The sequence below is a fragment of the Takifugu rubripes genome, chromosome 17 (assembly GCF_901000725.2).
Source record: "Takifugu rubripes chromosome 17, fTakRub1.2, whole genome shotgun sequence".
Lineage (NCBI taxonomy): Eukaryota > Metazoa > Chordata > Actinopteri > Tetraodontiformes > Tetraodontidae > Takifugu > Takifugu rubripes.
In genome coordinates, this window is record NC_042301.1 from 749,445 (window position 1) to 769,843 (window position 20,399).

General features: G+C 53.4%; 2 protein-coding genes across 2 annotated transcripts in view; both read right to left on the minus strand.

Moving 5' to 3' along the window:
• evpla (envoplakin a) overlaps nt 1-7,952 on the minus strand; it is a 16,615-nt gene extending 8,663 nt beyond the window's left edge. The window contains exons 1-10 of the mRNA XM_029850203.1: nt 7,808-7,952; nt 5,062-5,161; nt 4,831-4,985; nt 4,621-4,744; nt 3,042-3,173; nt 2,701-2,742; nt 2,367-2,528; nt 1,749-1,856; nt 1,577-1,672; nt 1,360-1,470 (exon numbers count right to left, since the gene is read on the minus strand). Of these exons, the coding sequence (XP_029706063.1) occupies nt 1,360-1,470; nt 1,577-1,672; nt 1,749-1,856; nt 2,367-2,528; nt 2,701-2,742; nt 3,042-3,173; nt 4,621-4,744; nt 4,831-4,985; nt 5,062-5,161; nt 7,808-7,851 (1,074 nt within the window). The 5' untranslated portion in view covers nt 7,852-7,952. The remainder of the gene's footprint in view (nt 1-1,359; nt 1,471-1,576; nt 1,673-1,748; nt 1,857-2,366; nt 2,529-2,700; nt 2,743-3,041; nt 3,174-4,620; nt 4,745-4,830; nt 4,986-5,061; nt 5,162-7,807) is intronic.
• A 2,684-nt stretch (nt 7,953-10,636) lies between these two features.
• srp68 (signal recognition particle 68) lies at nt 10,637-20,398 on the minus strand. Its single transcript, XM_029850259.1, has 16 exons — nt 19,740-20,398; nt 19,383-19,449; nt 17,880-17,993; nt 17,508-17,703; nt 16,674-16,756; nt 16,486-16,595; nt 15,870-15,949; nt 15,213-15,353; nt 12,469-12,567; nt 12,318-12,382; nt 12,088-12,241; nt 11,920-12,014; nt 11,710-11,839; nt 11,385-11,460; nt 11,219-11,271; nt 10,637-11,110 (listed from the first exon to the last, which is right to left on the minus strand). The coding sequence occupies exons 1-16, from the start codon at nt 19,825-19,827 to the stop codon at nt 10,883-10,885; spliced, it is 1,779 nt and encodes a 592-aa protein (XP_029706119.1). The 5' UTR covers nt 19,828-20,398; the 3' UTR covers nt 10,637-10,882.
• Between the last annotated feature and the right edge of the window lies 1 nt (nt 20,399).

Here is a 20,399-nt window from a genome sequence, read left to right on the forward strand (position 1 = left end):
GCAGCAGTAGTAGTAGCAGCAGCAGTAGCAGCAGCAGCAGCAGTAGCAGTAGCAGTAGCAGCAGCAGCAGCAGTAGCAGCAGCAGCAGGAGCAGCAGCAGCAGCAGTAGCAGCAGCAGTAGCAGCAGCAGCAGCAGCAGCAGTAGCAGCAGCAGCAGCAGCAGCAGCAGCAGCAGCAGCAGTAGCAGCAGTAGCAGCAGTAGCAGCAGTAGCAGTAGCAGTAGCAGCAGCAGCAGTAGCAGCAGCAGCAACTCGGCAGGTATGACCATCCTGTCCTCATATCTAAAGAAATGGAGCCTCACGCTCAGTGTTGACAAGAGCAACTCGACAGAGTTCCACCTCTATGACAAAGCAACCTGCAGAAAGCTAGTCCTGGTGGAGCAGCTAAGGGTCCAGCCCACGTTCACTGAAGTACCACCTAGCTCACAGGGAGCCCCCACGAAGACACCCTGCATCTCCACGAGCCCTGGTCTGGGCCACAGCCCCACATTAACAAGATGGACGCTGCAACGCTTTACATAATCGCTCTTTTTACAGTGAGTAGAGATTTCATCTCTGGAAGGGAATCAAACCATCAACCGTTGTCCTGTAAAGACTTTTGACCGGCCCGTGGATGATGGAAATATGGGATGCATAGGACCTTAGGTTAACATAAAAACATTCACACTATTAACTGTAATAATATCTAAAATCATGAATTAAAAGTGGAAGTTTAACCAAAACCTTGTCCTCATGTGACATTACTTTACTGACAACCACAGCAGGAGCTGTGAGATTAGGATTAGAGATGTAGAGATTAGGATCAGAGATGTAGAGATTAGGATCAGAGATGTAGAGATTAGGGTTAGAGATGTAGAGATTAGGATCAGAGATGTAGAGATTAGGATCAGAGATGTAGAGATTAGGGTTAGAGATGTAGAGATTAGGATCAGAGATGTAGAGATTAGGATTAGAGATGTAGAGATTAGGATCAGAGATGTAGAGATTAGGATCAGAGATGTAGAGATTAGGGTCAGAGATGTAGAGATTAGGATCAGAGATGTAGAGATTAGGATCAGAGATGTAGAGATTAGGGTCAGAGATGTAGAGATTAGGGTCAGAGATGTAGAGATTAGGATCAGAGATGTAGAGATTAGGGTCAGAGATGTAGAGATTAGGATCAGAGATGTAGAGATTAGGGTCAGAGATGTAGAGATTAGGATCAGAGATGTAGAGATTAGGGTTAGAGATGTAGAGATTAGGGTCAGAGATGTAGAGATTAGGGTCAGAGATGTAGAGATTAGGGTCAGAGATGTAGAGATTAGGGTCAGAGATGTAGAGATTAGGGTTAGAGATGTAGAGATTAGGGTCAGAGATGTACCTCCAGCTGCAGCATCGTCTCGGAGCTGCTCCTCTGGCTGTTGGCCTTGGGGTCCAGCGTGGAGTTGAGTTTGTTCAGTCTCTCCGACAGGAGCTCCGTCTCAATTTGGTACTGGGAAACGACCAGAATACAGGTTACAGGTGTGTAGAAACAGAACCACCACTAACCCCGAGCACATGAAGATGGTGGTCAGGTGGGGGCGCTGTCTCAGATTCACCCTTTTAAACTCCTCCACGTTGTCCAGGTGGGTCTCCTGACAAATGCACAGATTGAGGAACTTCTGCCACTCGGTGCGCGCCGAATCTCTCTGAGCCTGGAGACAACAGTCACGCAATACTAAGAAAGAGCGGGAAGGGAAAATTCCCAAAGTGGGAAGTGATGGGCCGTACCTGGATCAGAGCGCTGGCCGGGTGCTTCATCTCCACAAGTCTGTCTCCTTCCTCCTGGAGCTTGTTCACCTCCCCCTCATGCAGCAGTAAGCTGTTGTTCTTGAAGTGCTGAGACAGAGAGGGGATATGCATTATTCACATGCTGGGGGGGGGGGGGGGGGGGAGGAGGGGTGAGGAGGGGGGGAGGGGGGAGGAGAGGAGCAGGAGAGGAGTGAGGAGGGGTGAGGAGAGGAGAGGGGGGAGGGGGGAGGAGAGGGGTGGGGAGAGGGGTGAGGAGGGGGGTGGGAGGGGGGAGGAGAGGGGGGAGGAGAGGAGGGGTGAGGAGAGGAGAGGGGTGAGGAGGGGGGTGAGGAGAGGGGTGAGGAGAGGAGAGGGGTGAGGAGAGGAGGAGAGGAGACTACATGGATGGATGGATGGGTACTTGGATGGATGGATGGGTACATGGATGGATGGACGAGTACTTGGATGGATGGATGGGTACATGGATGGATGGACGAGTACTTGGATGGATGGGTACACGGATGGATGGGTACATGGATGGATGGACGAGTACTTGGATGGATGGGTACATGGATGGATGGGTACATGGATGGATGGACGAGTACTTGGATGGCCTACCTCGTACTGCCTGCGGAGGTCAGATGGGTCGGCCATACGGTCGCTCCAGTCCTGCTTCTTGATCTTCTCCTGCTCCTCAGACAGGAACAGCAGCTCCTTGTTGCTAGTCTGCATGTACTCATACAGACTGTTCAGGTAGTGCTGACGCCACTTGGAGTTTTCCTGGGGGAAGAGTACATTCATTGGTCGGGAGCTTGAAGCTTCATTGTGCTCGTCAGTGTGTGAGATGATGTGTGAGGCTGTGAATGAGGGAGGAGACGCAGGTGCATCACTTCGGCCTCCTGAACGTCTCCTGTGACTCCATCACGCTCTCAGAGATACACCTGAAACTCACCAATAACTTGTTGTACTGCGTCTTCAGGGCCGTGTACTGCTCCTAAACACGCACGCACGCACGCACGCACACACACACACACACACACACACACATTACTGTCAGACCTCCACAAAAAACAGCACAAAATTCATAAACAAAGATTTGGGAAAATTACGAAAAACACCAAAACATCATTGACAATCAAAGACCTGAATCAGTGTGATGCAAACGTGGGGAGAGATTCTCCTGTAATCCAGCTCCTGTACCTGTAATCCAGCTCCTGTACCTGTAATCCAGCTCCTGTACCTGTAATCCAGCTCCTGTACCTGTAATCGTCCCTCCCGTGACTGTAATCTCACCTTTCCACCTGCCGAGCTGACACACAGCTGGGAGCTGTAGGCCTGGATCTCCTTGTGCAGGATGTTGTGAGCAGCGATCTGCTTCTCCAGGTCCGCCATGGTGGGACCGTACTCCTCCGAATTCACCTGTTTCTGTGTCAACACAAACAGACGACCTGAGCAACTTCTAAATAAAGTTTAGGACTCTCACAAGTTCTGAGTTCTTCAAGTTCAGGTTCCTTTCTTTACACCAGATTCCTATCTTTACACCAGTTTCCTGTCTTTACACCCGTTTCTTGTCTTTACACCAGTTTCCTGTCTTTACACCAGTTTCCTATCTTTACACCAGTTTCCTGTCTTTACACCAGTTTCCTGTCTTCACACCAGTTTCCTGTCTTCACACCCGTTTCTTGTCTTTACACCAGGTTCCTGTCTTTACACCAGTTTCCTGTCTTTACACCCGTTTCCTGTCTTTACACCCGTTTCCTGTCTTTACACCAGTTTCCTGTCTTCACACCAGTTTCCTGTCTTTACACCAGTTTCCTGTCTTCACACCCGTTTCTTGTCTTTACACCAGGTTCCTGTCTTTACACCAGTTTCCTGTCTTTACACCAGTTTCCTGTCTTTACACCCATTTCCTGTCTTTACACCCGTTTCCTGTCTTTACACCCGTTTCCTGTCTTTACACCAGTTTCCTGTCTTCACACCCGTTTCTTGTCTTTACACCAGGTTCCTGTCTTTACACCAGTTTCCTATCTTTACACCAGTTTCCTGTCTTTACACCAGTTTCCTGTCTTTACACCAGTTTCCTGTCTTCACACCCGTTTCTTGTCTTTACACCAGGTTCCTGTCTTTACCACCAGTTTCCTGTCTTTACAACCCGTTTCCTGTCTTTACCACCAGTTTCCTGTCTTTACACCAGTTTCCTGTCTTTACACCCGTTTCCTGTCTTTACACCCGTTTCCTGTCTTTACACCAGTTTCCTGTCTTTACACCAGTTTCCTGTCTTTACACCAGTTTCCTGTCTTCACACCCGTTTCTTGTCTTTACATCAGGTTCCTGTCTTTACACCAGTTTCCTGTCTTTACACCCGTTTCCTGTCTTTACACCCGTTTCCTGTCTTTACACCAGTTTCCTGTCTTTACACCAGTTTCCTATCTTTACACCAGTTTCCTGTCTTTACACCAGATTCCTGTCTTTACACCAGTTTCCTATCTTTACACCAGTTTCCTGTCTTTACACCAGTTTCCTGTCTTTACGCCAGATTCCTGTCTTTACGCCAGTTTCCTGTCTTTACACCAGTTTCCTGTCTTTATGCCAGTTTCCTGTCTTTACGCCAGTTTCCTGTCTTTACACCTGTCTCCTCACAAAGACATGAAGTCCCACTTGGATTAAAGGACTCCTTAAACCAGAGAGAGTACTTCACTGTCAAACTAGGAAAGCTTCATCATGGTAGATGAGCAGTGTGTTATAAACAGCTACTTCTGTTATTACAGGACTGATAGAAACACTTTGATGTGTGTGATCAAAGACACAGTCCAGGTTGTGAGTACCAACGTGTTTTTAACCAATAATGTAAATGCTTTTTTATCATTCTTACTTGTTTTTCCCCAAAAACAGGCCCCCATTCGATGATGGGCATCCGTGAGACGTCGTCCACTGTATCGTACACCTCCCGGTAGAAGGCGCAGTCTTTGAGCCAGCGTTCGTGAAGGTGGCTGACGCTTAGGAGGGGTAACACCAGCATAGCTGTTAGCATTAGTTTATATCCAGGAAGCCATGGGAGAGGAGGTGTTCACTCGTTTCTTACTCGCTCTCTATTTCTGAGGCCTGTGGATGTTTGAGCTTTTTGGCCTTGGTGACGTCCAGGAACAGGTCCATCAAGAGTCCCTCTGCCCGTCCCAGCTTTTCTGAAATCTCGTCCTGATGCTGAAAGGGCAGGTCCTTCTTTTCATTCTCATTGTCCTGGTGGGAGCAGAAGACACTGATGGTGCGATTCGCAGATGAAGAGTCACTGATAGACCAATGTGAGGGTTCTCACCACAGCCAGCAGCTCCTCTGAGCGCAGGATGTCTTTCTCTACCTGGTCGGCACTCTCCTGCATCTGTGCAATCAGCAAGGCCAGCATGCTGCCCTGGCTCCTGCACATGGTGAGAACCACATCAGCTTTAATGTCACAGCTTTAATGTCACGGGCTACCGCGCTGGAGGACGGGCTACTGCACTAGAGGACGGGCTACTGCACTGGAGGACGGGCTACCGCGCTAGAGGACGGGCTACTGTGCTGGAGGACGGGCTACCGCGCTAGAGGACGGGCTACTGCACTGGAGGACGGGCTACTGCGCTAGAGGACGGGCTACTGCGCTAGAGGACGGGTTACTGCACTGGAGGACGGGCTACCGCGCTAGAGGACGGGCTACCGCGCTAGAGGACGGGCTACCGCACTAGAGGACGGGCTACTGCACTGAAGGACGGGCTACTGCGCTAGAGGACGGGCTACCGCACTAGAGGACGGGTTACTGCGCTGGAGGACGGGCTACTGTGCTGGAGGACGGGCTACTGTGCTGGAGGACGGGCTACTGCACTAGAGGACGGGCTACTGCGCTAGAGGACGGGCTACTGCGCTGGAGGACGGGCTACTGCGCTAGAGGACGGGCTACTGCGCTAGAGGACGGGTTACTGCACTGGAGGACGGGCTACTGCGCTAGAGGACGGGCTACCGCGCTAGAGGACGGGCTACCGCACTGAAGGACGGGCTACTGCACTGAAGGACGGGCTACCACGCTAGAGGACGGGCTACCGCGCTAGAGGACGGGCTACCACGCTAGAGGACGGGCTACTGCACTGAAGGACGGGCTACTGCACTGAAGGACGGGCTACCGCACTAGAGGACGGGCTACCGCACTAGAGGACGGGCTACCGCACTGAAGGATGGGCTACCACGCTAGAGGACGGGCTACTGCACTGAAGGACGGGCTACTGCACTGAAGGACGGGCTACCGCACTAGAGGACGGGCTACCGCGCTAGAGGACGGGCTACTGCACTGAAGGACGGGCTACTGCACTGAAGGACGGGCTACCGCACTAGAGGACGGGCTACCGCGCTAGAGGACGGGCTACTGCACTGAAGGACGGGCTACTGCACTGAAGGACGGGCTACTGCACTGAAGGACGGGCTACTGCGCTAGAGGACGGGCTACTGCGCTAGAGGACGGGCTACTGCACTGAAGGACGGGCTACTGCACTGAAGGACGGGCTACCGCGCTAGAGGACGGGCTACCGCGCTAGAGGACGGGCTACTGCACTGAAGGACGGGCTACTGCGCTAGAGGACGGGCTACTGCGCTAGAGGACGGGCTACTGCACTGAAGGACGGGCTACTGCGCTAGAGGACGGGCTACTGCGCTAGAGGACGGGCTACTGCGCTAGAGGACGGGCTACCAATTCAGGAAATGATCATCAAGGAATGACTAAGTTCCCTGAGAGTCTTTCACCTTTGATCAGGATCTATTAAAGGACCTAGTAAAGGCACCAGATGTGTCTTGGGGCTCTGAAGTGCTTTCCTGGTCTCAAAGACGCAGCAGCAGGGAGGAACACAGTGGCGCCCAGACTCACCCAGCAGGTTTTGCAGCCACTCTGGGAATGCGGTCCTTATTCCTGCTCTGGGACATGGGCGGATGTAAAACTAGGTGATGACATTAAATTGAGTAATTTACGATGTAACGTTAGCCTCTTGAGGTTTATCCCACAATTATCTTGGTCTTAGACATCTGCATTAATGACACAAGCTCCAAACAGATGTTGTGGTTGGAGTCACACTGCTGCTATCTGGTTTCTCTGTGGGGCACTACGGTGCTGGGAGCATTGGGGGGATCCCAGTGTGGCTCCAGTTTGATTGTGGCCATAAGGTGACAGTTCCTTCAGCAGATGCTAATTTACCAGCCAGCAGCTCCAGACAGTCAGACATCAGTTGGATCAGTGGAGACAGACGATTCATTTCATGTGACACTTTCTATGACCGCGAAGAGTTCAGTCACATTAAAAACAAATAGGATCACCACTGGAGTAACATCTGTCGACCACAACATCAGCTTTGTGCTGCCGACTCCAACCATGAATCTAAACCAACAGGACAGAAACCAGAGACATCCCACATACCGGGCATCAAAACCAAGATCCAGGATCCTTTTCAAGCAAACTAAATCCAGAAAGGATTTTCCTCGAGAGCCGACAGCAACTTCTAGGTTGTTACACCGACCTCTAGACTGTCACACCGACCTCTAGGCTGTCACACCGACCTCTAGGCTGTTACACTGACCTCTAGGCTGTTACACCGACCTCTAGGCTGTTACACCGACCTCTAGGCTGTTACACTGACCTCTAGGCTGTCACACCGACCTCTAGGCTGTTACACTGACCTCTAGGCTGTCACACTGACCTCTAGACTGTTACACCGACCTCTAGGCTGTTACACTGACCTCTAGGCTGTTACACTGACCTCTAGACTGTCACACCGACCTCTAGGCTGTTACACTGACCTCTAGGCTGTTACACTGACCTCTAGGCTGTTACACCGACCTCTAGGCTGGGCCACACAAACTTGGACTTGTGAAAAAGTGAGAATGAAAGTGAGAAAATGGAGGTTCCGTCGTACGTGTGTAGTGTAATCCACAGGGAGCCGGAGGACGAGAGCAAGAAACATGACATGTGTGAAGATGGCCCAAATAGTCTCTCTCTCACACACACACACACACACACACACACACACACACAGAGGAAGAAGACTCACTTGCTGCCCTTGCCAGAGTCCTTGGCACTTTTTTTGCTCAACATCTTGGTGGATCCAGAAGAGGTCCACGAATCTTCCTCGTACTCCTGTGTGTTGTGCTCAGGCTGCGGCTCCGTCGTCCTCTGAGCTCGGTCCCACAGTCACACTCATCCCAACAGTGACAACCCCTCCCAGGCGGGTCACCACCCAGCACAGGACTGGACCGACCTGTTTTTGCATTCTTCTTCTCTTTCACCTGTGACACACTCTCCCTGTCTGCATCTTCCTGATGAAAACTCAAGACTGGTGGAAACGTTCATATCCAGCAGCTGAATTTTCCTTATTGGCAACTAAAATTGTACATTTCCTCAGAAGTTCAGCAAGAAAGCAGAAAGCAAACATGAACGGATCTGTGCATCACATCATCTTTATTCTTTCTTCATTCTTGTAAATATTCATTTCTGGGATGTTCAAATGTTCCACTTTCATTTGCTGTGATGCACTGATGATTCGATTCTTATTAATATCAGTTAGTTTGTTTGGGTAATTGTCTTCAGTAGGAAAATGTAATGTTTTAGATGTTTAAATGTCAAAAGGCTCCATGAGCTGTGAAAAAGTTGCTGAGAGTTGCTGTCGGGGCGTCGCTGTCGTGGAAGAAGTTGAGGAATGCCACTTGGCCGCCTCCCGTCAGCAGCATGCTAACAGTCTCCATCAGGCCAGTCCCGCCGGCCTCGCAGAAACCCTGACCCTAACCCTAACCTAACCCTAACCCTAACCTAACCCTAAACCCTAACCTAACCCTAAACTAACCCTAAACCCTAACCCTAAACTAACCCTAAACCTAACCCTAAACCCTGACCCTAAACTAACCCTAACCCTAAACCCTGACCCTAAACTTTAACCTAACCCTAACCTAACCCTAAACTCTAACCCTAACCTAACCGTAAACTCTAACCCCTAACTCTAACCCTAAACCTAACCCTGACCCTAAACCTAACCCTGACCCTAAACCATAACCTAACCCTAAACCCTAACCTAACCCTAAACCCTGACCCTAAACCCTAACCTAACCCTGACCCTAAACCTAACCCTGACCCTAACCTAACCCTAAACCTGACCCTAAACCCTAACCTAACCCTAAACCCTGACCCTAACCCTGACCCTAAACCCTAACCTAACCCTGACCCTAACCTAACCCTAAACCCTAACCCTGACCCTAAACCTAAACCTAAACCTAAACCCTGACCCTAACCCTAAACCTGACCCTAAACCCTAACCTAACCTAACCCTAAACCCTAAACTAACCCTAACCCTAAACCATGACCCTAAACCAGGCATGGGCAAACTAAGGCCCGGGGGCCACACGCGGCCCGGTAAACGTTTTAATCCGGCCCGCCAAACTTGAAAAATTAAATGAATAAACCTTGTTAATGTTAAATTTTCACTGCAATTCTGGTGTTTTCCCACTAGAAAAAAGACAGTCAGGAGGAGAGAGATGGTGATATCCTGAAGGATAACAGAACTTTCAGTACTTTAAAATAGAAATGGTTATTAATTTTTTTTTTAAAAGGCACATTTTATTCATTTGATTTTAAGTGTTTTAAGACTCATTGCAAAGTCAGATATTTTGTTGTAATGCTTCTCTTCATTTTCATTTGAAATTAAAGCACATGTTTTCTCCATATCCCAAGATGTGTATTTTTTCTCCAATGAGGTGAGGTTACCAAAGCACTCCATCCATCCATCTGCTCCTGGTCCGGCCCCTTTGTCAAATGTTAGAACCCATTGTGGCCCACGAATCAAAATGTTTGCCCACCCCTGCCCTAAACCTAACCCTAAACCCTAACCTAACCCTAAACTCTAACCCTAACCTAACCCTAAACCCTGACCCTAAACCTGACCCTAACCCTAAACCTAACCCTGACCCTAACCTAACCCTAACCTCTAACCCTAACCCCTAACCTAACCCTAAACCCTCTAACCCTAACCCTAAACCCTAACCTAACCCCTAACCCTGAATACAGATATGTGGAAGATACGAGAGGATCCATCTTCACCAGCTCGCCTTCAGCTGAGCCGACAGGAAACAAGGGGCGGCGCCGGTATGTGGACTGAATATTTAAACATTCAAACAATTTGTAGCATGTGTGGTGCTGACAAAGATGCTCTGTGTACACACACACACACGCACACACACACACACACACACACACACGGGGACACACCTGTTCATTAGTGAAACTAAACTCCATATGCACAATGCCGACCTAGACACACACACACCCTGCTCAGGCATCCTACACACTCATCCCAGCACACCCAGACAGGTGTAGCGGTCACACCTTCACCGGCTTCACTTCAAGGTGTAGAAAAGGAATTCCATGCACACAAAAAAAGGAGGGGGGGGGTCAACAAAGGGCAGAGGCGGGACGCGCCAACTACATTCATAAAATCATAGTTGAAATTTAGGTTGATGTGAAATATCTTTTCAATCTGCACTCATGATGCCAATGTAGCAGAATAATAGCAAAAGCCTTTGAGGGGCCGTCGTCATGCGAGGAGCCACGAGGCCCCTTTGATGTCCTTTGATATGCAGTAAACGAGCTAGGGCAGAGGGAGCTCCGCCTCCGGCTGGGCAGGTTTCTACCCAACAGGAACCATTTACTTCGTGGAATGACTGAAATTCCATCTGTGTGTGTGTGAGGGGGGAGGGGGGGGGTTATACACCACAACCGTCCTTCAGAGCTCATTTTACGTGGACACGAAGGGCCGGCTGGATGCTCCTGTACCAGGGATGTGGGAGCGTGCACGTTGACGTGTACTGACACTATAGTGACTAAAGAAGCTGCGAACGTCTTTGAAACATTTAATGAGCACAACATTTGGGTTCTGCAACAAACTGCACCTCGAAGAACAAGAACCGAAAGAAACTTGCACTGAAACGTCAACAGGATCTTTGGGTGGAATCAGGAACTCGTACGTCTGCTCATTTCATGTCAAAGGTGGATGTGCTTCCATCTTCAGAAACGTAAAAGCCAATCATACTGAAGCCAAGCAGGGAGGGGCGGAGCTTTCGCTGCCAAAGGGGGCGGAGCTTTAGCTGCCAAAGCCAAAGATGCCCTTGATGTAGCCAGTGAGGCCACCTTTGCCCTTCTGCTCCACCTTCTCGTCCAGAGGTGGGAAGGCCACGTGGTTCAGAGCCAGATCAAAGAACAAAGGCTTGCAGGGGATGGGCTGGAACTCAGGAGGGAACGGCACCAAGCTGGGCTTCTTCCCAACGAGGGTGGGGTCCAGACAAAAGGTGTCCAGGCGGTTGCACAGAGGCTGCAGGGAGCAGAAAAATCTGAATGAACCCTGGTTACGTCGTTCCGGAGTGGACGGAGATATCAGAAACCCCGGGACAATTAAGCCTCTTCTGTGGCTGCATCTTACCGTGCTGTCGTTCACCTGCAGCTGAGAAGGTGCCTCGGAGGCGTCGCCGGTGTCTGGACACAAAGGTGAGGTTACACAGAGCAGAAGCAGAAGCAGAAGCAGAAGCAGAAGCAGAAGCAGAAGCAGAAGCAGAAGCAGCAGACAGAGGAGCCAGAACGCCGCTCACCTAGAATGGCTGCAGCCTGCAGGGAGTACTTCTCAGCACTGACCTCAGCAATCAGCTCCTGGACGTCAGGCAGATCCTGCAGGACCAGAGAGGGCCTCAGCTCATGGACGTTAGGGTCAGGGGTAGGGTTAACCAGGGTTAGGGTTAACCAGGGTTAGGGGTAGGGTTAACCAGGGTTAGGGTTAACCAGGGTTAGGGTTAAGGTTAACCAGGGTCAGGGTTAAGGTTAAGGTTAACCCTGACCTTACAGTCATGTACAGGACTAAAAGACCAGTAAGAAAAGAAAACGTTGCCAACATTGGCAGCACTAGAGGTGGTGACCAACCTTCAGGCTGTTGTTGAGGGTCTTGGCTTTAGACTGGACCTCCTTGGCATATTTCAGCACCCTTTCATACAGCACCAGAGCCTCGCTCCACTTCTTCACCAGCACATAAGACTGGGCTATGAAGAAACATCTGAAGAAAACACCCAGGAAGATAAAAGATCAGCCATTCCCATCGAGAAGGCGCCACATTTAGCCCTGAAGAGACTTCACCTATAGGCCTTGTAGACCAAAGTCTTGAGGGACACCTCCTTCTGGAAAGTGTGGTCGTCCTCCAGACCCTGCAGGGTTGAGAGTTCAGCCAGACTCTGCAGACACAAATGAGAAGATGAGCAGGAGCCACCAGCAGATGCAGATGATGACCGAGGGGCTCAGGACGACCTGCAGGATGATGTCATAGAGCCGGATCAGGTCCTGAGGTCTCGGTCCTCTTTTGTTCTCATCCGCTGCAGGTTCCTTCAGTTTCCCGTGCAGGGTGTGAGCCATGCTCTCGTTCCTCTTCACCAGCGTGCACAGTTTGATGTAGGTCAGGTAACTGGGAGAGAGCGATGGGACAATGACCTCCGACCCACGTCAGGTCAGCAGCAACGGCCCTCACACCTCCAACTCACCTGTGCAGGTACTGCAGGTTGGACACCTTTCCACTCTCAGGATCAGAGCTCCGTTCTCGCTGTTTCTGAACACAACAAGCAGAGTTCAGGGACCCGGATTTGATCAAAGACGCAGCAGCGCTGCACTCGGACCTGCTGGTGGGACTCTTACCGCCTCACTCTTGAGCTCCTCTCTGACGGCCTGGATGGTGTCTCTGCACTCCGCCATCAGGGTCTCGTACAGATGCTCCTTGGTGTCCTCGTTGGAAGCCTGCAGAAAGGCACCTTCCAACATCAGCCACATCAGAGCTGCAACATCAAAACCCGCTCGCCTGTTTCCCTTTGAGCTGAGCAACGTAAGCACGACCCCACGTAAGCTAACGGGCTAGGGTTGCTAATGCTGCTTCAGAGGACCGTGGCCCGGCGGGGAGGCCGGTGCCACGCTCGCCAGGGGCCCAGTGAGTCCCCGACAGCGCCAACTGCTGGTCTGGCATGAACGCTGCAGCGTGTTCAGGCGATGCTGCACCAATGAGCAGCCATTTCACAGCATCTCCAGGCTAACCCTCACCCTAACCCTCTCCCGGCTAACCCTCACCCTAACCCTCTCCAGGCTAACCCTCACCCTAACCCTCTCCCGGCTAACCCTAACCCTAACCCTCTCCAGGCTAACCCTCACCCTAACCCTCTCCAGGCTAACCCTAACCCTAACCCTCTCCAGGCTAACCCTCACCCTAACCCTCTCCCGGCTAACCCTCACCCTAACCCTCTCCAGGCTAACCCTCACCCTAACCCTCTCCCGGCTAACCCTAACCCTAACCCTCTCCAGGCTAACCCTCACCCTAACCCTCTCCAGGCTAACCCTCACCCTAACCCTCTCCAGGCTAACCCTAACCCTAACCCTCTCCAGGCTAACCCTAACCCTAACCCTCTCCCTCTCCAGGCTAACCCTCTCCCTCTCCAGGCTAACCCTAACCCTGACCCTCTCCCTCTCCAGGCTAACCCTCACCCTAACCCTCTCCAGGCTAACCCTAACCCTGACCCTCACCCTAACCCTCTCCAGGCTAACCCTCACCCTGACCCTCACCCTAACCCTGACCCTCACCCTAACCCTCTCCAGGCTAACCCTCACCCTGACCCTCACCCTAACCCTGACCCTCACCCTAACCCTCTCCAGGCTAACCCTAACCCTGACCCTCACCCTAACCCTGACCCTCTCCAGGCTAACCCTAACCCTGACCCTCACCCTAACCCTCTCCAGGCTAACCCTCACCCTGACCCTCACCCTAACCCTCTCCAGGCTAACCCTCACCCTGACCCTCACCCTAACCCTCTCCAGGCTAACCCTCACCCTGACCCTCTCCAGGCTAACCCTAACCCTGACCCTCACCCTAACCCTCTCCAGGCTAACCCTCACCCTGACCCTCTCCAGGCTAACCCTAACCCTGACCCTCACCCTAACCCTCTCCAGGCTAACCCTCACCCTGACCCTCACCCTAACCCTCTCCAGGCTAACCCTAACCCTAACCCTAACCATCTCCAGGCTAACCCTAACCCTAACCATCTCCAGGCTAACCCTAACCCTAACGCTGACCCTCACCCTAACCCTCTCCCTCTCCAGGTTAACTCTAACCCTAACTCTAACCCTAACCCCAACCACCACGCACATCACCAGGTAGATGTGTCCCGAGAGCTCGGGGCCCCGGACCGGCTCTGGCCCTGGAGACGATAACGGATCACTTTAGGGACGGTTGCACAAGAACTGAAAGAGTTAAAAGCTTCAACATGGAGCACAATTAGGAGGGAAGCAGCCAACTTTAAAGCTTCTTGGGAAGTTGAGAAGGGACGAGCAAAGCAAGCGTAGCAGGAAAATCCTCATAATTATCAGCACTAATCACAACTACAACTGAATAATGAAGCAACTCATACGAGACAAAAGATGTCGTCTGTTGGGAAGGCCAAACAGCGCCGGGGGGGGGGTGAGACGGACGGCTCAGGTATGTGACACAGCAGGCTTCTGGAGCATTCCAGCACACAAGCTATCAGCTGTCAGTTTCACCCTGGAAGTTGGTGAACGGCTGGATTCTTTGCCTCCGATGTCACACTGCAGCACACAAAGAGCCCGTGTTACCTGCTGCAAGCACCTCTGGACCGGAGAGAACCAGCCAGATCCTCCAGCCAGTGTTTCAGTGCCGGCCCGACCCAACGGGCCCCACACACGGCCCAATACGCACCCTCCCAATATGATTTAGAGCTCCACCAACACCCTGGCAACACCTACACACACCAGCTCAACCAGTTTGCACTGTTCAACGTCCCAGAGAAATAAAGAGATGAAGCGATTAAAGCCATGGCTCCCACTGGGACCACGCCGCTCCAGGTCCCAGAGGGTCACTTCCTGCTCAGGACGTCCTGTAGAATGACCACTGACATCTCCAACACCCAGCGGCCCAGATTTTACGCCTCTTCTCAGGTGTCCAACACTAATGAAGGTGGAGGCTGAACACGTTCGTCCCACAGAGGGACACAGCAGGACAAACACAGCAGGACAAACACAGCAGGACAAACAACGGGCGCGGTCCACACGTAGACAATGATGGAAATGCAGTCAGGCGCTGACAGAGGCGCCTGCCACGGACCCAGGTTCTGGTGGGTGTGGCAGCTGTGTGCTGGGTGTGATGAGGACTTTGTGCACGTGGAAGAGCGTCCTGTTGGAGAGCGGACATAAAGAGAAGAGCTCCTCTGCTGGAACAGGTCGGGAACTGCACTGTCCCATTTAAAACAGGCAGTTCTGAGTTCTGAGGGGCTACGACCCGACTCCTGCAGTAACATTCTCGGTCTTAATGGACCGCGGTTACATTTAGGGCCGTATTTGAATCCTCTCACTCCCACGGTAAGAGCAACAGTGGTGGGCCTGACCTGAGCCACAGCAGCTTCGTTGTCGGCCAAACCCAGCAGGAAGACGCGGGCCTTGTCGATCTTGACCGGCACGGTTCGGCCTCGCCACTCCACCTCGCTCATCGTGGCCGCCTGCTTGGTTCTTGCTTGAGTGATCAAAGCCTGGTGAGAAAAAGAATCCCAAAGACCTGAAACATCTGCAGACCAACACAAAGAGGCACATGATTGGGCCCCACCCAGGTCCGGCTCCTGTGGGTCCAGACCACAGGAGCCGGACCCAGGACGGAGCGGCAAAGACCAAATACATGTTCTCTGTGTATGTGGCCTTAATCTGCCCATCCAGGCCAGATGGAGCTCTCCTTCAGGTTTCTTTTCCCTGACAGGGTTGTTGAGGCGTTTCCTGACCTTGAGGGTCAGAGGTCAGAGGGGGGTCACAACGGAGCAGCCTGTTTGTGAGGGTGGACCTTGGAAAGGTCCTCAGATACACCTCAGACAGCAGAAGAGCCACCAACCCCTGCCTGACATGTCCAGGGGTCCACCTGACAGCCGAGTGGCTCCAGCAGACCCTCTCCTTCCCGGGCCTCTGGTAGAGGACCCAAAGAACCGGCGGGAGGTTCTGCTGGGATTAATGTCTGAAAGCACCACAGAACTTCTGAGTAAACGTTGATAAATGTTCACCTCGAGCTTCTCAGCCATCATTCCTCCTCCTCCTCCGGTCAGTCTCATCTGCATCAGGTCATTGATGGCGTTCTGGTCCCCTAAAACCCAGAGAAAGGAAACAACGTGTCAGCGCCAGGCGAGCGCACGTGAGCGCCAGGCGAGCGCGTCTGGGCGCCAGGCGAGCGCACGTGAGCGCCAGGCGAGCGCGTCTGGGCGCCAGGCGAGCGCACGTGAGCGCCAGGCGAGCGCACGTGAGCGCCAGGCGAGCGCGTCTGGGCGCCAGGCGAGCGCGTCTGGGCGCCAGGCGAGCGCACGTGAGCGCCAGGCGAGCGCACGTGAGCGCCAGGCGAGCGCGTCTGGGCGCCAGGCGAGCGCGTCTGGGCGCCAGGCGAGCGCACGTGAGCGCCAGGCGAGCGCGTCTAAGGCCCTTAGCAAGGAAAGCTGTCTGAGCTGTGCCTGATCACAAAGTCCCGGAGAGGTGGCGCAGTAATACTGGGACGGCAGCAGGTCCATATATGCAGCACCAGCCGGACCGGCCCATATATACAGCACCAGCCGGACCGGCCCATATATACAGCACCAGCCGGACCGGCCCAGACTGGTTTGGCTGTGGTGAACCTGCAGCGCTACTCACCGATGTTGTAGGCACAGTAGCGGATGTTGGGGGATATTTCCTCAACACGCTGGCGGTACAGAACTGCCACCTCCTCGGTGAACGCACTGGCCAGCTTCTCATAGATGGTTCTGAAACAAACCCGTTTAAAAGAATGAATTCAGAGCAGCCATGTCGGCACCGGTCCAGAAGCAGAGGCTGAAACTGACTTGCACTTGTTGAAGGCCTCCATCGCTCGTTTCCACTCCTGCAATTCAAACTCCACCATCCCAGTCAAATATGCTGTATACGCCTAAAACACACAAAACAGCGGCATCAGGCTGGTGTTCACCAGGTTTGGTTCACCAGGTTTGGTTCACCAGGTTTAGTTCACCGGGGTTGGTTCACCAGGTTTAGTTCACCGGGGTTGGTTCACCAGGTTTGGTTCACCGGGGTTTAGTTCACCAGGTTTGGTTCACCGGGGTTGGTTCACCAGGTTTGGTTCACCAGGGTTGGTTCACCAGGTTTGGTTCACCAGGTTTAGTTCACCAGGGTTGGTTCACCAGGTTTGGTTCACCAGGTTTAGTTCACCAGGGTTGGTTCACCAGGGTTGGTTCACCAGGTTTAGTTCACCAGGGTTGGTTCACCAGGTTTGGTTCACCAGGTTTAGTTCACCAGGGTTGGTTCACCAGGGTTGGTTCACCAGGTTTAGTTCACCAGGGTTGGTTCACCAGGTTTAGTTCACCCGGCTTGGTGAGCAGTCTTTCCACCCTGGGGGGTGTTTATAGCACAGATACAAGAGAAGGATGGAGAAACATCTGCCTTCTGGACCATCAGGGCACATCGGAACAAACACAAACGTCTCGTGTGACCGATTTACAGACAAAGTCCAGCAGAAACGCACAAAAGAGGCAGATTCAAGCCAGCGGATGCAAATCAGCCTCACCTGCAGCCTCACCTGCAGCCTCACCTGCAGCCTCACCTGCAGCCTCACCTGCAGCCTCACCTGCAGCCTCACCTGCAGCCTCACCTGCAGCCTCACCTGCAGCGCCTCTCTGGCCTACCTGTGCCTCCAGTTTGGTCTTGGCGTCCACACGAGGGCTCTCGCAGAGCTTCTCCAGCTTCTCGCTGTGCTTGGCAGCCTTGCGGAGTCGTGACAGCAGATGGAAGCGCTTGCGTGGCTCCGTGTTGGCCTCCTGCTTGAGCTGCATGGCGTAGCTCCAAGCACGCTCCGCCTCCATTAGAACCATCAACAAGTACCTACAGAGAAGGAACTGGGTCACCACCAGCCATCCAGGACAGCCGTCCTCAGGTTTAACAGGGATCATTTCAAAAACCTCAAAAGCAGCATCATGAAAACACCAAACTGTCGGACTCGATCAGCCAATTCTGCCCCGGCGACCAGATTTGCCCCGGCGACCAGATTTGCCCCTCACCTGCTGTCCGACAGCATCTCGGCGGTTATCTTTTTCCCGATGAACTTGTGTCGGTTGCCCATCTTAAAGCCGAGGGTCTTCCGTAGGCGGCGCAGGCGGCGAGAGCAGTAGCCCCTGGATACGGATAGATAAACCCAAATCTTTAGGTTAATCATCCCCATCACTGGCGAGATGGAAGGACTTCCTTCCTGTGACGTCTAACAGCTCCAGGGTTCATGCAGGGTCCAGGTTAGATTAATGATAAAACATGAGCAAAGTGAGTGACTGACAGGACAAAGCTGGTTCTTAACACCTACCTGCAGGTAAGTGTTAAGAACTTATGCTTTACATTTATACATCTGTGTTCAAAATAAGGTAAAATACTGAAAACTGCTGTTTCAACATGTAAACTAGGGGCCAAACTGTGACAGGAATCCTCCCACATCTGCTACCATACGGTGGGAATTAAACCCTCAACGGACACGGGAATAATCCGCTTCTACCGTGAGCCTCAAAGAAAGAAATGTGCGGGATGAGACCGTCTCATGTGCGGTCAGCTCCATCCAGACGGGGCTGTGGGTCGGGCTGGGGGTCGGGCTGGGGGTCAGGCTGGGGGTCGGGCTGGGGTCAGGCTGTGGGTCGGGCTGGGGTCAGGCTGTGGGTCAGGCTGTGGGTCGGGCTGGGGGTCGGGCTGGGGTAGGGCTGCGGGTCGGGCTGGGGTCGGGCTGCGGGTCGGGCTGGGGTCAGGCTGTGGGTCGGGCTGGGGGTCAGGCTGTGGGTCGGCCTGGGGTCAGGCTGGGGGTCGGGCTGGGGTCAGGCTGGGGGTCGGGCTGGGGTCAGGCTGGGGGTCAGGCTGCGGGTCGGGCTGGGGTAGGGCTGGGGTAGGGCTGGGGGTCAGGCTGGGGTCAGGCTGGGGTCAGGCTGGGGGTCGGGCTGGGGTCAGGCTGGGGGTCGGGCTGCGGGTCGGGTTGTGGGTCAGGCTGGGGGTCAGGCTGCGGGTCGGGCTGGGGTCAGGCTGCGGGTCGGGCTGGGGTCAGGCTGGGGTCAGGCTGGGGTCGGGCTGCGGGTCGGGCTGGGGTCGGGCTGCGGGTCGGGCTGGGGTCGGGCTGCGGGTCGGGCTGGGGGTCAGGCTGCGGGTCGGGCTGGGGTCAGGCTGGGGGTCGGGCTGGGGGTCAGGCTGCGGGTCGGGCTGGGGTCAGGCTGCGGGTCGGGCTGGGGGTAGGGCTGGGGTCGGGCTGCGGGTCGGGCTGGGGTCAGGCTGCGGGTCGGGCTGGGGTCAGGCTGCGGGTCGGGCTGGGGTCAGGCTGCGGGTCGGGCTGGGGTCAGGCTGGGGGTCGGGCTGGGGGTAGGGCTGTGGGTCGGGCTGGGGGTCAGGCTGCGGGTCGGGCTGGGGTCAGGCTGGGGGTCGGGCTGGGGGTAGGGCTGGGGTCGGGCTGCGGGTCGGGCTGGGGTCAGGCTGCGGGTCGGGCTGGGGTCAGGCTGCGGGTCGGGCTGGGGTCAGGCTGCGGGTCGGGCTGTACCCACCTGTACCTCTGGTAGTCCCCGTGTCGGAGGCCGTGCTGCTGCTGCGACTCCTTGATGATTTGCAAAACTGCCAAATGTTAAGTTAAAACAGCGTCCGTGCGAGTGTGCGTGCACGTTTAAACATTGCAAGTTTAACAAATCTTTACAGTCAATTACCGTGTCACACATTTCCCACTGATTCACCGTCTTTTAACTTGGAAAAACCTACATCTAAGAGATAGGAATTCGAACCCATGAGCCCACTCCATTGACACGTAGCCTTACGCCGCATTAGCCAGCGAGCTAACGTTAGCTTCTGCCCGAAATCCTACGAAACAGAACAGATCTCGCCCCCGCGCTCAGTCCTGTAAAGGATACTTTCCAATCCTAGTCCTCCATCGGATGAATTTTCTTTCTTTTCCCCCAATGGAGAAACTTTAACTTCGTTTTGCTTGTCCGTGGCCATGTCTTGATGCTAGCAGCTGAGCGGACCGGACATGCTCGATGAGGGGGGCTCGTGATCCAATGACCGGGGAGCACCGAAATCACGTCTCGGTCTCGCGAGATTAGGATTCTTCTTCGTCTTCTTGTCAAGCGACGATTCCTTCAATGTCGCCGCTGTGGTTGAAACATGAAGTGGATCCAAGAGTGGAAAAATGGATCCGGCAAAAGAAGCAAATACACCGAACCGAACCGAACCGAACCACGCGTTTAAGGTGTTTTAATTTATCCAGACGGAGATTTAGCAGCTAAAGATGAGCCACTGAATATTCCTGAGCAGAGCTGCAGCCTGTGATCAGCTGTGGGGAACAATCTAAACCCGGTCCAACAGTTTATTAGACACCTTTCTAGAGGGGAGGCCCAGCAAACACTGCTGCTTCTTCATGCTAATGCAGATGTTGACGCCCCACCTGTGGCCTGGATGATGTTGCCTGTAGATGATGTTGCTGTTGGACAGTGCACGTGTGCAAACACCACAGCAGCCTGGATGTTTAACCCACAAATGTTGCAGAAGTGAAGGTGCATGCACAGCCTGGT

Bases quoted from the DNA above. Each gene is read 5' to 3' on its own strand.
- srp68 (XM_029850259.1), bottom strand. From the start codon at position 19,827: ATGGCCACGGACAAGCAAAACGAAGTTAAAGTTTCTCCATTGGGGGAA. The intron at 16,757-17,507 runs GTAGGCCAGAGA...TGTGTGTTTTAG, and splicing joins AGACCAAACTGGAGGCACAG to GCGTATACAGCATATTTGAC. The intron at 12,015-12,087 runs GTCGTCCTGAGC...TTGTGTCTGCAG, and splicing joins TCTATGACATCATCCTGCAG to AGTCTGGCTGAACTCTCAAC.